The sequence below is a fragment of the Opisthorchis viverrini genome (assembly GCF_000715545.1).
Source record: "Opisthorchis viverrini unplaced genomic scaffold opera_v5_405, whole genome shotgun sequence".
NCBI lineage: Eukaryota > Metazoa > Platyhelminthes > Trematoda > Opisthorchiida > Opisthorchiidae > Opisthorchis > Opisthorchis viverrini.
In genome coordinates this window covers 379,732-396,545 of record NW_008752063.1, presented here as the reverse complement: position 1 = coordinate 396,545, position 16,814 = coordinate 379,732, and the positions used below count along the sequence as shown (strand labels likewise).

At 43.1% G+C, this 16,814-nt stretch overlaps 3 protein-coding genes across 3 annotated transcripts in view; 2 read left to right on the top strand and 1 right to left on the bottom strand.

Annotated features, from left to right (window-relative positions):
• The window catches only part of T265_10777 (hypothetical protein), a gene marked incomplete at both ends in the record, with an annotated part of 34,344 nt that extends 28,049 nt beyond the window's left edge, over nt 1-6,295 (bottom strand). The window contains one exon of the mRNA XM_009177244.1: nt 6,200-6,295. Within this exon, the coding sequence (XP_009175508.1) occupies nt 6,200-6,295 (96 nt within the window). The remainder of the gene's footprint in view (nt 1-6,199) is intronic.
• Nucleotides 833-6,292, top strand: T265_10778 (hypothetical protein; the record flags this gene model as incomplete). Its single annotated transcript, XM_009177245.1, has 3 exons — nt 833-1,285; nt 3,667-3,750; nt 5,285-6,292. The coding sequence occupies 3 exons, from the start codon at nt 833-835 to the stop codon at nt 6,290-6,292; spliced, it is 1,545 nt and encodes a 514-aa protein (XP_009175509.1).
• Nucleotides 6,296-16,443: 10,148 nt separating the features above from the next.
• T265_10776 (hypothetical protein) overlaps nt 16,444-16,814 on the top strand; it is a gene marked incomplete at both ends in the record, with an annotated part of 10,963 nt that continues 10,592 nt past the window's right edge. Inside the window, one exon of the mRNA XM_009177243.1 lies at nt 16,444-16,671. Within this exon, the coding sequence (XP_009175507.1) occupies nt 16,444-16,671 (228 nt within the window). The remainder of the gene's footprint in view (nt 16,672-16,814) is intronic.

Sequence of the window (16,814 nt, the reverse complement as noted above, 5' to 3'; positions counted from 1 at the left end):
TGGTAACGGTGATGGTTTCGATGTTTTTAGATAACTAGACGAAACTCAAAATTTGCATCCAAGGGGTACATCTACATTCTGGCTGGCATTCTATATTCTTGTTTGTAGTAGAAGTCACACAGAGAAGGGATGCCAGTTTCGAGGTTCAAAGCTCGATAGGGACAAATCGCAATCTCATCGAGAGTAGTATTGCAGAGGACGCTGATGACAATCTCCCAAAATTTAGTAACTCCTCATGGTTGATCAAATAAACTTTGCTTGATAGTCCGGCTTTGTTCAAAATGTTGTGAAATTTGAATGTATCGTAATACCTCACCTGCATGGCACTTCTTGGACAGTCTAGTTGATCCATACAAAGGGATGATACAGAAACATATGATTTGCATTTGGAATGAAAGACTGAGATCGAAGGAACAAACCTCACCCTACCGTGACTCTTCAGTAAGGTCGCCTGAATATACAACTTCAAGAGACCTAGTAGCACCAAACTAGGATTTACCCCTCTCCTGAAACTGACTGGTTGTAATAGAGTTTATTATGCCAATATGCTAAGTATATTCGCCAAGAATGCGACAGAATTAAACGAGAACGTAGAAATTAGACAAAATGAAAGTGTGTGGTGTTTTTAGTCTACTTCCACGTAACCGGACAAGAGGAGACTCCGGAGAAACCTATCACTCAAATTCTCCCATAAAAACGTCTGACCAATCATTTACTGGCCATTCACTACAACTGACGGAAGATTTGATTGGCTGGCATGACGACGCTTATCACATGAATGTAATAAATTTCGAAGCTAATCGTTCGACTTCTCGCCAAACTGCCCAATCCAATGTCCACTGTTTTAAGCTGTATAGTCACCATCATATGCATCATCGGTGTGGTCTTTAACCTCATCGTCTTCCGAGTCTTGTTTACCGTACGAATAAGTTCTGAAGTGACTAGTGGCCTGCTGCGGTTTGAGTGTTTCATCTGCGCCTGCTCTTGCCTATTCGCTTTGTTATCCACTCACATTCGTATTTCCATTCCATCGGGGCTCAGAATTCTAGATCTTGTAGCATGCTATTGTTGGGAAAATTTTGCTGCCATCTGGTTTTGGATCACATGGAGTATATCTGGTATGGTCTGCCTCAACCTGGAACGTGTAATCGCTATTTATTTTCCCCTAATATATCGAGCACACCCCAGGCGCCTACTTCTAATTGCCGTTATCTACTGGGTGATGATGTGGCCACTGGCCTATGTGTCCATTCCAATACACCGGACTTATTCCAACGGAACTTGTGTGATNATAATTATAACGACATTTTCAAGCGGTTGAGAGTGTACCCTGAATTGTGAGAGAAGACCGTGAAAACTGACTGTCAGATGTTGCTGTAGACTGCACTTATACGATAGAAAGTAGTGAGGATCTGCGTGGAAAGCGCTGCCGTCTGTTCTGTAATGGATGAGCAAGAGGGAGAAGGAAGATACATCTTAGTTTAAACGTGTATGAATAACCAGGTAAGTTTAATCGCAGGGCACTAAAACCTCGCTACTAAACGAAAGTTGAAGAACTAAAACAAGTCAGATGTTGGCTTTTGAATATGTAGAGGCCCATCACTAAAGACGAGACGAAATAGACTGCAACAATCTCACATGGCTGATCAGGTGCCCATGATCTGTTCTTTGAGCCTGTTAGTTGACTTGCATGCTTTTGGTCACCATACAAGGAAATATCATCAGTGCGCAGTTTGATCGATATTCTGATCTTCCTCTTCGAACTGGGTGCTACTTGATCAAAAGAGTTGTATGTTTAGGTTTAGGCAAAAGTTATAAATACATTCCAGGAGGCACGCTTGTTACCCGTGATATGATCCGGTTGTGTAGTATTACTCGATCCACGCCCCTTTCTAAAACCNTGGTATTACCCGATCCACGCCCCTTTCTAAAACCTCCAGTCCCTTGTTTTCGGTGTGTTATATTCATGTGTTACATCCACATCACAATGCTTCCCTGCTAAGCGCCAATAACAGGACCTGAGCTGGCAGAAAAACCCTCTTAATCAAATTATCGAGTCTATCAGGCAGACTGAAGCCTAGCGATGCATTTTTCCGGGTTGATAATTACAGGTGGTCTAGTGCGACTACAGTCCACCTATGAACCGGTTACGAACGGTACTGGTCGGAGCACCCTCAATGCCAGAGGCTTTTTAATGCGGGAAACGTGTACTATCTTCATGACAAGTACAGGCCTATTGTCTTCACTACACAGCCTGATTTTGACGTAATCTAACTGAATTTGTTATCAAGTGACCGCGCTCTCTCCCTTTACCTTCATTACATTTGTAATCCTATACACACTCAACGCTGCATCAGATTTATGCTTGATATAATACAAGTTAGAGAAAGCCATGCAAAATCCGTGTGTAGTACGAGAGCACTTGAAGGAAACCCAGTCGACCTTGAAAGTATTTGTGAGCACTTCCTGGTTGTTATCGAAAGGTCTACTATGCACATTGACGATGTTTTTTGATTCCGAGTATTTGTTGCGTACCAATTTGGCTTGACTCCAGTGAATCCAACCGAATCTCTGTTTTTAATGGTCCTCTTTAAACGAACTGCTGTGCAATTCCATCTCGCGTTTTAGTTAGTGCGACGTCCGTAGAACATCATCTATTAGTTGCACACTACTCATAAGGTCACTGAGAAGAAGGGCCAAACCGGTCATGGGCTACCGAAGAGTATTCAGCGTGTTTTCAGTGCGTTGCTTCCACATGTGAAGAACTGTTCGCACAATAATCTGATGTGAACGAGATAGTCTGTTCGAGGAGCCGTTGATTTGCACAAGTGACCTGATTAGCGCTGATCCATGGGTCTAGTTTGACCGCAACTATTTTAAGGCATTCTTTCCAATAACTCGGCTGGAATACCACTTTCGTATTATCAGGTGGGTATGTGGGACTTGGATACGTCATTTTACTGATGATATTACGGTAACGTGCCTCGAACGTCACGCTTACAGGACATTTTGTCAGACCATGAGCCTTCTTTTGTCTGAATAAGCATAAAAGCCCTGAACGACGGCGATTTCAACATAATGATCACAACCTTGCCTGGAGGGAACCGGTCAGTGTTTCACAGGAATCATCCACAGCACACAGCAAGTATTTGGCTGAGTGAATACGTAGATATGGAATTTCTGCTACATAAACAGCTTTATTGGTTCAGTCTTAAGCATCCTAGTAATACAACTACGGCAGTGAGGGACCAGTTACTCCTGAACGCCACTGCAGATTTTCAATCCATTTTGTAATTCCCCTCTGTACTCCCCATAATAAACGTAGTCTGTGCACTATTTCATTGATTTGCATGGCTTCAAATAAGCTTGTGGTTGCAGAATGTTTAGTCTTTTATATTAGTGCTACGGTAAAATAATCCTCTCATAGGGGTATTTGAGAATTTTAATATCGTTATTCTTAACTGGTTGAATGTTGACGGCCACAACTCCTATTTTAGACTCACCTATCCATTGCAGGGCTTAGCGAATTAGGCCAGCTTTGATCGACCCACGCGGTCCAAAGATATGGTCAAAAGTTTTAATCTGAAACAACCGTCTAAACATGAACAGGTTCACTAATTCGATCAGCCAATTAGCTGAGAAGTATTACGTCTTCCTTGGTGACAGGGCTGCGCACTGGCGCGCACTCGTTTCAACAAGCTTCATCAAATTTTTGTGAGATACCAATTAGAGCAGTTGCCCGACGGTAGCGTAGGTTCTTGAACTAGAGCCACCGGTATCAAAACAATATGCGCCTAATCATGTATTCCGTGGGACGTTAGGTTTCCTGGATTTCGAATACATCAGACACCGGGGTACATGTTATTAATCCAAAACCGCCGTCCTTTGATAGTGTCCATTATTCTTAGGAAACTTCCAGCCCACTTACTTACCTCAAGTCCGCCAGATGTACCACCCTCTGACAATTTATCAGATTTCGCGTGTTTTACTCCCGCAGCATTTCATAAAAACTTCGCTCGCAAATCGCCTGGTCTATCGAAACCACTTGGTCTTGAAAGCAGGACCGTGCAGTAAATTTCATATTGATAAGACTCTCTAGACGCACCAATGCGACCATCTTACACCGAAAGATTTCGCAAGCTTTCAAGGTGGTTACCTGACATACGCATTCGTATCACTAAGTGTCATGACAAAAAACGTTTTGCTTTTAAGTTTTTCTTCACAGTGGGGATGTCGTCAGTTTACCTGAATTTAGTTCGCTATGGTTGAGTACCCCAAAGATGGAGCAGAAAAATTAGTGATGAGCAGAAGGTCTTGTTGCATCTGAGTATTCTTTGTTGTTCACTTGTATCAGTGTATCTTGTTTGTTTCTACGGCTTCTAATAGGACATCTATTTTGAACAAAATTCCAATTCCATGTTTCGAATGGTGGCGCAGTTTGTGTGCAAGTATTACCTGTACCTGGCTTAATAGTATTTTAATTTTTTGCTGATAACGGTGATGGTTTCGATGTTTTTAGATAACTAGACGAAACTCAAAATTTGCATCCAAGGGGTACATCTACATTCTGGCTGGCATTCTATATTCTTGTTTGTAGTAGAAGTCACACAGAGAAGGGATGCCAGTTTCGGGGTTCAAAGCTCGATAGGGACAAATCGCAATCTCATCGAGAGTTGTATTGCAGAGGACGCTGATGACAATCTCCTAAAATTTAGTAACTCCTCATGGTTGATCGAATAAACTTTGCTTGATAGTCCGGCTTTGTTCAAAATGTTGTGAAATTTGAATGTATCGTAATACCTCACCTGCATGGCACTTCTTGGACAGTCTAGTTGATCCATACAAAGGATGATACAGAAACATATGATTTGCATTTGGAATGAAAGGCTGAGATCGAAGGAACAAACCTCACCCTACCGTGACTCTTCAGTAAGGTCGCCTGAATATACAACTTCAAGAGACCTAGTAGCACCAAACTGGGATTTACCCCTCTCCTGAAACTGACTGCTTGTAATAGAGTTTATTATGCCAATATGCTAAGTATATTCGCCAAGAATGCGACAGAATTAAACGAGAACGTAGAAATTAGACAAAATGAAAGTGTGTGGTGTTTTTAGTCTACTTCCACGTAACCGGACAAGAGGAGACTCCGGAGAAACCTATCACTCAAATTCTCCCATAAAAACATCTGACCAATCATTTACTGGCCATTCACTACAACTGACGGAAGATTTGATTGGCTGGCATGACGACGCTTATCACATGAATGTAATAAATTTCGAAGCTAATCGTTCGACTTCTCGCCAAACTGCCCAATCCAATGTCCACTGTTTTAAGCTGTATAGTCACCATCATATGCATCATCGGTGTGGTCTTTAACCTCATCGTCTTCCGAGTCTTGTTTACCGTACGAATAAGTTCTGAAGTGACTAGTGGCCTGCTGCGGTTTGAGTGTTTCATCTGCGCCTGCTCTTGCCTATTCGCTTTGTTATCCACTCACATTCGTATTTCCATTCCATCGGGGCTCAGAATTCTAGATCTTGTAGCATGCTATTGTTGGGAAAATTTTGCTGCCATCTGGTTTTGGATCACATGGAGTATCTCTGGTATGGTCTGCCTCAACCTGGAACGTGTAATCGCTATTTATTTTCCCCTAATATATCGAGCACACCCCAGGCGCCTACTTCTAATTGCCGTTATCTACTGGGTGATGATGTGGCCACTGGCCTATGTGTCCATTCCAATACACCGGACTTATTCCAACGGAACTTGTGTGATCACCTATACATTTGCGGAGGACTGGCGCCAACTTGCCTTCAAAACCTATATCTTTTCGTGGTGTGTTTTAATGTACGTCATACCGGGCTTGGTACTAGTGGTTACTCAAACGCTGGTAATTTGGAGAATAAGAAAGAAATCACTTTCCTATGCAAACCAAAAAACTATTCAGCCTACAGGTGAACTACAAGTGGCACTTGATGAACATGTGAAACGTCTGATCTGGACCACGGTAGCAATGAGTTCATTTTTTCTTTTCCTACACCTGCCCGACACATTGCTGAAATTCCTCAATGCAGTGCGCGCCATCCGTTTGGAACCCGGATCAATCACGGAGATGTTTGGCACAGTTAGCATCCTTTCTTGCGATGCCTTTTACCCGATACTGTTGATTTGTATGACATCGACACTGAAAGCTTACGTTAAATGCAAGCTGGTCTGTGGAGTGGCTCATATTGCACGCTATTGTCGCATCAGATGCCAACGACGTGTACAGTTTGAAGTGTCTGTGTGACATCTATCCATCTAGTTTGTTGACATTGCGTGTTCTTGGGGACCAACCTGTGATCTTGCCACGACGAAAAACTTGATCTATTCCATCAACACTTTTGACGGCGCGGATTCACTCAATGACATTCGTTTCATCAGAATTTTTTATTCCAGATGTTGTTTTTTACTTGTCACTGTTGCTTATCGCACCATTATTTCTGCGCATGTCATCCTACCAAAGTAAACAAATGTGTGTACGAGTGATCCGGTAAGTATACTTTTGAGATGCAATCGGGCGTTATGAAATAATAATAACACAAAGGACTTTTATGCAAACATACTGAAATGTAACTGACGTGCTCACGTTGCTCAACCTCCTCATCGTCGTCATCAGCAACATCACACTATTATCCAGAGAAAAAATCTGTCAACAGTAAATTCGGATGCTTAATTGTCATAGACTATCTGCTGTTAACTATGAACTCGTCAGTCTATCTGCGACGGGGATGATTATCAATGATTACCATTGGAGCGTGTGGTTGAACTATGCCGTGAAAGTTAGAATCCGTAGGATTTATTTTATACCGGCGACCCGGTATAAGTCGGTCTCAGTTTTTTCCGTACAATGTGAGGCTGATTTCTGACTGAGAACTAATCACTTCAGTCTGCATCCGATTGTTGACATTCCACAACCAAGATACTGCAGGCAGCCAGAATTGGATGAGGCATGGTACCTCCCGCAGTAATTGCTCTACAAATCCTCCGGCTACAGATGCGAGCGTTATTTACCGATCAGGTATCTATCACTTGGACCCATTTTTTACCCTGCTGTGCAGCTATTTGCTGCTACTCTGCTCCGAGACGATCTCGCTGACTGACCCTTAAAATTCGAAATGCAAAACAAACGAGGGAGAGCTAGATATACAAAGGAGCGTAAGTGTTCCGTATACTTCATCAGTCTTTACCGGCATCCACTAGCCAACATACTTACAGGTCGAAGTTGTTCGCTTTTGTCAGCACAAAACAACGCTTTAGGTAAGTTTGTACACTGTGAAGTGTCTACTAAAAACTAGGGATTGTTACTCTTAACTTTTGGAGGAGAACTGCTACAAATTTGTTACAATTAACGCTGTTAAAATATTTCCATTAAACTACTGGTTAGAAAAGCTTCACTTGGGACATACTGGTTTCTCATCCCACCATTGTGACACTATTCTGCCTGATCAATATGGTACTGCTCAAGTGAATCGAGCATCCCTTCCCGTCTCTGTGAGAGTCTGTGAAGTGTCCACTCCTCCGCTTCTTAGTGAGCCTATGTTGAGCAGCTGAGTACTGTAATTAGGACATGAACCATAACCACCACAAAATTTGCTGAATTCAGATTGCTTTATGACTGACGCTTAGACATTCCGGAGCATGTTTTCAGCAAATTCAATGACGACGACAAATTCACTCTTCTAATCAACAATTTTCAACCTTGACTTTGCATCGGATTTGGCTTAAAAACTTATCTTTCGGTGGCTAGCTTAACTTGAACCGCGCTTAAGGTTCAGACATCAGACCTGGCGCTGCGTTCAAGAAGCTAGTCCACAGGAGCACACCTCAAGCAGATAGAAACTCTTGTACTGTACTGTAGTGTACTGTACTGTACTGTACTGTACTGTACTGTACTACACACATTTGTTTCATTAATAGAAGCTGAAAAATTGTGCCTCACTTCAAAACACATCTTTCCTTTTTATTGTCACATAGACAGTGTGACAGAGCATCAACTGAGCTTTACCAGACCATCAGGTTGATGGTCTCCTAATGGAGTCCTCGGACCCCTCCCTGACTTCTTATAGAGTTTTGAGCTTGAGCATTCCGTAGATATTTGTTTCTGAGAGTCTGATGGATCGGATCGATTTCCATCCTTTTGTTGATTTCTTCCTCACTCGAGCAGTGCGCCTCCGAGAAATTCACATTCATTCCTTGTTTTTTGGGCACTGGCTCAGCCAAATTTAAATCCACCCTGATTCCCGTGTATGGCACCAGTTAGCGCTAAGTGGGCGCTTTCCTCCTTTACCACTGGGGCGTTTGATACAGTGTTTTCAGTAGACTTTGTGCATAACACTTGACTTATTCACTGTTTCCACCTTCCATCCAAGCTTCGATGGTGTTTTTCGAAGTGTTTGCTTTCTACCGTTACGTCATCTAAACACTCTTTCACTCATTTCCGAAAGTTCGAACTTTCAATTCGCCTTTCTTGTTCCGTTTCCGAGTGGATTGGTTTGCTTCCTATCATGGATCTTTAACCAGTTCCTCTCGGGTAATTTTGGGTAGTTTGCATAGACGTTTTCTGCTGGGACTTTGTTTTGCTGTGTTTGAAGTATGTTTCAGTAGATTTGAGTGGCGTCCGAGTGTGGATTTGGTTCCGGCAGTCCCGATGAAAGGAAGGCCATCGCTGCGGAGTTATTTATTAGAAAACGCCACCTGAACGGTTACAGACTATTGGACAGGGAAGTAAAACTCTCATATGCATCTTGTTTACAAAAACCGAATATCCATCTTCTCCTTGAACGCGTCTTTCTAAACTTTCCTGGATATTCATTGACTGTTGCTGGAATCCAAGCAAAGGATACAAAGCGACTCTACATATTCCGTAATTAATCTCACTTTTCAAGAAACGCAAAGCGGGTTTACGCGAAAACATACTACTCGCAAGCCCTCCCATCAGTAGTGCCACCGTTACACCGGTAGTTACGGAAGTAGAAAGAGACTTGGTGCGTGTCAGACGCTTTTCTGTGGGTTTCAGCTGGTAGTTGTCCCTTCAAGAGAATATCACCTACAAAAAATGCCTTTTTTAAGTTGTTTCCCTTTTCGTATTTGGATTTATTCTCGACGAAAATGTTGTTTCCGATACCCGACCTGTTCGCTACATTTATTTGCGAAAACGAAAGTTTCTTCCACTCACTGAGTCCCAGGTTTTGAAATTGTATCGTGAAGCACACCCGTTCCAGTTTCGCAATGTCATCTCAACTAGCACTTTATATAGTTTTTATTCTCAGCTGTCGAATCAAATTCCTAAAATGTGACTGGGTAGAGTTTGAACAGCTCGCAGATGTTGGAATTCTCTGGGAGTCATCTTCGAACCCTTAGCCGTCAAAGCCTTCAGCTACAGTTCTCCTCGCGTGGTTCCGGTCAAAAGAAAGTTGGTAACTTCCTTACGGATAACACCCAAGTCAGATCAAGAACCACGAGAATTGTCCAGTTGGAACCTCGGAGCAGAGCGACTGTAAGGAAAATAACTCGGAAATCGAGCGGGTGCGAGCAAACGGGAACGTAAAGCGACACAAAATCCAAACCAACTAATCAAATCATGCGCAAACAAAACTTCTTCCAACCAGTCAAGTTGGACTGGTTGCAAAATATCTTGTAAAACTATGCAGCCACATTTAGACCTGAGGAAAGTACCCACTGAATAACGCTTTTAGTACGGTGACGACACGTTCTCAACCTGACTAGCATGCTTTGCGCCCTAATCCATGACCGGCTGATCGGTTGTTAATTATTTTTTCATTTATTTTCAGATAGAATTCACGTGGTTGAAGCCACTCAGCCTGCGCACACAGTTCCTGTGGACATTTATTTCATATTCCGAAGACTGAAGTTCGTTTGCACTCCGGTTAGGCTGAGTGATATTTATTTCGACGTAATATTTCTTGGGATATTCCAACTGGTGTACGTCATAAGGATCGATAGATGAAACCACTCCAGATTGTTCGAAACTTTCTCACCACTCACTTGAGCAATTGTTCATCACACTGTGACAGACCTCAAAGAGGGTTAACAAAATACCACAACTCGAACCAATCTGATGAAATCCGTGTAACTGAAACTCCGATCAGAGGTACTGCTGAAATCACACACAGAAGGGAGTTTGGGTAGTTCAGTTTGTCACGTCGGTGATCGAGTTGTTCCCTGAGCCTGACAGAGTTTACAAACGTATCGTTATCAGGGAAGATATCATCATCAAAAGCTTGTTGTGAATCGAAACGAATCCGCTGGGTGGTGATTGTCCTTTGAGCAGTGGTAGGTCTGAATTCATTTGCGTCCTTCTGAAGAAGGTGCACTCCGATTATTATTCGTTGTTCAGATGGGTAATCCTATCAATAGGATTTTTCGTCCCTGGGTTGATTCGTTGGCGTTCATGTGACCTTCAACTTGACCTCTCCGATTCGCACGCCGTAACCTCCACTGAACAGTTGATTCTGTCGCATTATCCACTAGCGTTTGTGTCGTTCAATTCAGTTTCACTGTCCTGTTTTTAGCGATGCATACAGTTGGTCCTGTTCAAGCGTTGGTTAATTCAATTCCTCTTGGAGTATCGCCCTTCCAATGTTTAACACGTCAAACATTCAGAATCTCTACGTCTTCCATGCGGAAATATTTCTCATCGTGGATTTTGTGAGCAGAAGCCCAAGAAAATCGGTCGAGCCTTTTACGAAGGTCGTTTTGTGATCGTTACTCCTCGGAGGACGTCAACTTCCTGTTTATCCTGCTTGCATTCACTGCTTTCTATCTGGTGGATAATATTGTTGTTGTTTTTTGCCTTGTCGGGTCTTCTCATTTGTTTTTGAAATCAGTCTCCTCAAGTCAACCTTTGGTTTACCAGCCACTGAAATTGGATTTTTTGCAATATTTTTGTTTTGATGTATGGGAGTAATATTCGTTCAGATGATTATTCCGGCCATTGTTGTTGCATCCTCCTGGGTTGTCGTCAAAACAACAAATTGTANGGTAGGTCTGAATCTATTTGCGTCCTTCTGAAGAAGGTGCACTCCGATTATTATTCGTTGTTCAGATGGGTAATCTTATCAATAGGATTTTTCGTCCGTGGGTTGATTCGTCGGCGTTCATGTGACCTTCAACTTGACCTCTCCGATTCGCACGCCGTAACCTCCATTGAACAATTGATTCTGTCGCATTATCCACTAGCGTTTGTGTCGTTCAATTCAGTTTCACTGTCCTGTTTTTAGCGATGCACACGGTTGGTCCTGTTCAAGCGTTGGTTAATTCAATTCCTCTTGGAGTATCGCCCTTCCAATGTTTAACACGTCAAACATTCAGAATCTCTACGTCTTCCATGCGGAAATATTTCTCATCGTGGATTTTGTGAGCAGACGCCCAAGAAAATCGGTCGAGCCTTTTACGAAGGTCGTTTTGTGATCGTTACTCCTCGGAGGACGTCAACTTCCTGTTTATCCTGCTTGCATTCACTGCTTTCTATCTGGTGGATAATATTGTTGTTGTTTTTTGCCTTGTCGGGTCTTCTCATTTGTTTTTGAAATCAGTCTCCTCAAGTCAACCTTTGGTTTACCAGCCACTGAAATTGGATTTTTTGCAATATTTTTGTTTTGATGTATGGGAGTAATATTCGTTCAGATGATTATTCCGGCCATTGTTGTTGCATCCTCCTGGGTTGTCGTCAAAACAACAAATTGTAACCTCGTCCAGAAGTACACAAATAAACCCGAGCTCAACACTACTCAACGAGTAGTTAGGCGCCAAAGCGGAGCTACGCTCCGTTTCATAGCAACGTAATGATGACGTTGCCTCCATTGATGACGAAAATTGTAACGAAATTGCCAAGTTCAGCGAACAATTAGACCATCAGCTGATAAGCAGCCCATCGAACAGACTGACAACCGACGAGGTGGCATTTCGCAATAGTGTACGTGTATCCACGTTGAAAACCATTTACTGAAGCAGATGATGGATTCACTTTCCTCTGTCCGGTGATTCATAATTTGCATATAGAAGCACCAGCTTGGAAGAACTAGTCCAGTGAAACGGTCGAATCAATTACATGATCAGATCCCTCCGCCTCACTGTCGCATCAACTTGAGGAATCACATGAAGTTTTTTAGGGATCGTGTGGAATCAAACAGTTGCGTTAAAAGCGCAGTGGTCCTTTAACGCCTTCGGTGAAACGTGCAGCGTGTGGCAACTTTTACTGCGTGTGTGAAGCTTCATTCTGAATCACACGTTAAAACTACGAGTTAAATTCTCACTACACTCAAATACTCCTCGGACTAACAACCACCCTTCGATAAATGAGTGTTTACCATGGCAAACTAATTTAGCCGCAGTGGTCGGGATTACTCAGCGTTTTTAGAAACTAACCCTACGTCATTTCTGGATGCAGAACGTGCAGCCGGTGGTCGTGCTGTTCTCATATTCCTAGGGATATATTATCGTGATCTGAGAAATATTGGTGTGAAATCAATAAACATTATCGTATTGAATTTGGGCTGGACATGAACAAACAAAATGGTAGAATTCTGTGTTATTGAATGATGTTGAAGGAACACTCCCTTTCGAGGTATTTAGTTAGATTCACATTCAGATATCCTGTGGGTGTCGAGTGTTTAGTCGTTTGTTTTGCCAGCGCTCCAAACGACCACACGTAGTCGCAGTTTTGGGGTTTTGTGGGATAGGTATTTTGTTCATGGTCACACCACTCTCTTTCGAGCGGTCGTCTTCCTGTTGTGGCTCAGTTATTTCGGTGAGTCCACACCAAAGGGAAGCACTGAACTCGAGTTTCGCTTTTATTAGAGCTCATCAGCAGTGCATATTCAATGACCGTGCCGGGATTCGAACTCCGGACATCTGACAGGTAACCACTACTCTACAAACGCACATTGGACACATCTGAATTTTCACGTCTGAACAGGCAAGCGTGTTCACTCTTGAGCGATGTAAGTGGTGTGCCGGACTCATTGAACGACGCTCCAGCAACTGTCCCGCTTGTGGCGGTCGTGAAAATCCAGATGCGTCCAATGTGCTTTGGTGGAGTAGTGGTTACACGCTTGCATCTCATGTCAGATGTCTGGGGTTCAATTCCCGGCACGGCCATTGAATATGCACTTCTGATGAACTCCAATAAGAATGAAACTCGAGTTCAGTGTTTCCCTTTGGTGTGGACTCACCGGAATAATTGAGCCAGAGCAGGAGGACGATCGTTCAAAAGAGAGTGGTGTAACTGTGAACAAATGTAGTCGCCTTTTTTTGATTCCTTCGAACCGGATATTCGTGCTCCGATCTATATAAACCATCCTGGCCTACTCTGGTTTCCGAATGCAGAGCCACTGCTGAGCGATTTACCCTGAGGATTACTGGGGCTTCCAGATGAAAGTCATGTTCTCTTCGTCCAATGGGACCTCTTGGTTGTCTCTTGGTTGTCAGGCAATAATATATTTCGGTATTTATTCATTTTCCGTTTCTGCATACGTTCCAGCCACGATAAGCATGTCTCCAATTTAGAAACATTACCGTGACTTATAATGTGAGCCATTGGTTGGGTTGCTGCGCTGCATAATCCGGAAAACAATCCAGTTGTTCTGTGCTCAAACCAAGAATTGGCCTGTTGCTATAAACCGCCTTTAGCTCACTGAGCAGTTGTATGACTTTCTGCCTCGAAATTCCCACCGCGCTGCTGCGCCAGAGGAGCATTCATCGGAAGTGCTCAGAGATGGCCCTGAGTCATATTTTCCGCTCTGACACGATAGACTGGTTGGTTTTCACAACAAGAATGTGATCATACCTGGTGACCCCTTCTCACTGGTTCATTCAAGTAAGTAATCTGCACATTGTGGATCCTCTCTGTGGGTCACTGACGCAACCGAACCAGGGAATTCGATTAAATCAGTTCGGTAGCACTGAATAGAAGTTCACCATTCGTCTATATCCAGCAGCTTCAATGACACAGAAACACGGGTGCTCATATTGTCAAGATCTACATACACACTAATGTAAATACCCGCATTAGTTAAGTGCCGAAGAGATACAATCTACACTGAGGGCTGTCCTACGGTGCGATACCGACATTGTTCTTGCCAAGTAGTGCAAACACTCCCTTTGTTATTTCTTAACAGATGATGAGATGTGAACTCCAAGTCTGAAGGATCTATAGAAAAAACAAATTCACGGAATTTCGTTATTCTTTGGAACTTGTTCAGGGAGCTAAATGCGTCTGATCAAACAGAATGTTGTGAATTTCCCTCGACCGTGCGTAATTCAGAAAGAACTGTTTGAACTTTGCCTCTGGACAGTGACATTGCCCGAGTGAATATTCGGGGAGTAAACATTTACCATACTCTCAAAAAATACACTCATTTGCGAATCAATTTGGTTTTCACAGAGGAAAAAATTGAATCCCTCGTTTATGGTATTTTTCAACTGAATGCGCTGCAGGAAAGCCGCCACACGTTTCAGTTGGTACGTTATTGAGATGTCGCAACTTTGCGGAAAACTCTTCAAAATCCCACGGCCGGTTTCGGCCTTCTTGGGGCTCATCAGGTGGGGCACAGTCCCCGAGTTTCCGTCAACCTTATGATCTACTTGAACCCAAATTGCACTGTTTTCGATAAATACACTCATTTGCAAATCAATTTGGTTTTCACAAGAGGCTCACCTGAATCTCTCGTTTATGATGTCCTTCAGTTGAATATAGGCGAGTAAACATCTAATCTGCTCCCTTCACGGTATGCTTTATCACATCAACGGATCTAACACTAAGCAATTTAATTCTTGATTCAGGTTGAGGTTAGAGTAAAATCACGCCAAACATTTCATTCGGTTAACGTGCACGAGATCCTGGCGACTCACGACTCGTCAGACGTAATCTAAACTGGTTTTGTGGGAAGAAACAGTACACTGAACTAAAACTGTCAAACCCGTTGATTTGCGGGCTTAATTGGTGTCACAAGTGAGCTAGCCCTGTCTGAAACGGATCACTTCATGGGTAAGATGGCAAGTCCTCATTTTGAATGTGTTTGTGTATCATGTGGGTAAAGATTTCAAGGTGGATATGGATTTACTCAAAATTGTATCAGTTAGAAATTTCACTTTTGGGTTCGGAATTGATAAAACTCACTAACAACGCCCAATCACCAATATATTTCAAGCACAAGGATATGCCCATTGGTCGAAATTTATGAGCAGAGCTTACTCCGTGTGATTGGCAGTTACGAATGTAACTATTTGGGGAAGTACAGTCGCGTGGTCGAAAAGCGATCCTGTTGTAGACAAAGGGTAGACCTCCTGAGTCCTGAAATGACCACATCTGTTGTGATCTGGACTACTACTGAATGCAGAGACGATGAGAAGCCAACCACATGGCTCAAAATCCTGCCAAAAGAATCATGTGTGGCCTCTCAGGTCGAGTTGGTCAACGAAACATTCAGCTCTGCAAACCGTTCCGACACTAACATCGCCCAATGGACCCCATGGCCCATGGACCGATATACTTCTCCCCACGGCATATGTACTCCTCCCCTACTCACGGCAGTGGAAGAAAACATGCTTATCAAAGGACTTAATTTCAATTTCAAGGATGCTAGTAATCTAGAATATCTGGCCAGTCTCGAAGCAGCCTTCAAATCCAGCAACCTCAATGAAGAAACCCAGCAAGCGATACGTCAAACCATTGTCCCACCTATCACTCGAAACAAAACACACAACGCTTTATCCACGAAAGAAAAAAGAGCAATAAACAGCCTCAAAGCGGATGAAACCATCGTCATTTTGCCAGCTGACAAAGGGAGAATGACAGTCATTCTGGAGAAAGCTGAATACATCGACAAAGCTAACGCTCTACTCAATGACACAACCACATACCGCCGTCTGCAGAACGACCAAACCGCGAAACTTACGAACTCACGAAGAAACTCAAGGATCTTCACAAAACTACAGAGGAAGAATACTGGAGAATGAAGGCTCGTGACTCAGAAGTTGCCCGATTCCACGGACTTCCAAAGGTTCACAAAGAAACGGTACCACTACGCCCAATTGTCTCACTACCAGGAACACCCACGTACAACATTTCAAGAGAATTATGGAAGTGGCTGAAATATCTAACCAATGGGTCCCAATATTCGATCAACAATGCGGGACAGTTTTTGGAGAAACTTAAAAACGTGAGAATTGAAGAAGACGAAATAATGGTGTCCTTTGATGTAACCTCACTGTTCACATCGGTTAACTTGAATGCAGGACGGACGAAGGGCCGCCGAACTCCTGGACAACCGCGGAAACATTAACGGAACGCTCGAAAAAGAAATATGTGAACTACTAGACCTGTGCTTGACAATCTAGTTCAATGGAGAATATTACGAACAGATCAAAGGAACGCCAATGGGGTCACCAATCTCTGGACTCATCGCAGAAATCGCAATGCAGAAACTGGAGCGAATCGTACTACCAGATATCAAACCGCAAATATGGGTACGATATGTGGAGGACACATTCGCTGTTGTAAGGGAAAATGAACTACTACGAGCGGAGGAACTGCTGAACAACGTGTTTCCCGACATCCAATTTACAATGGAAACTGAAGAGAACAACAATTTGGCGTCCCTAGACGTGCTTGTAACAAGGACAACAAACGGCCAACTACAAACTGAAGTATACAGGAAAGAAACGCATACGGACCAGAGTCTGAGTTACCACAGCAACCATCCGAACTGTCACAAGCGGAGCTGTGTTCGAACTCTATTCAAGCGGAT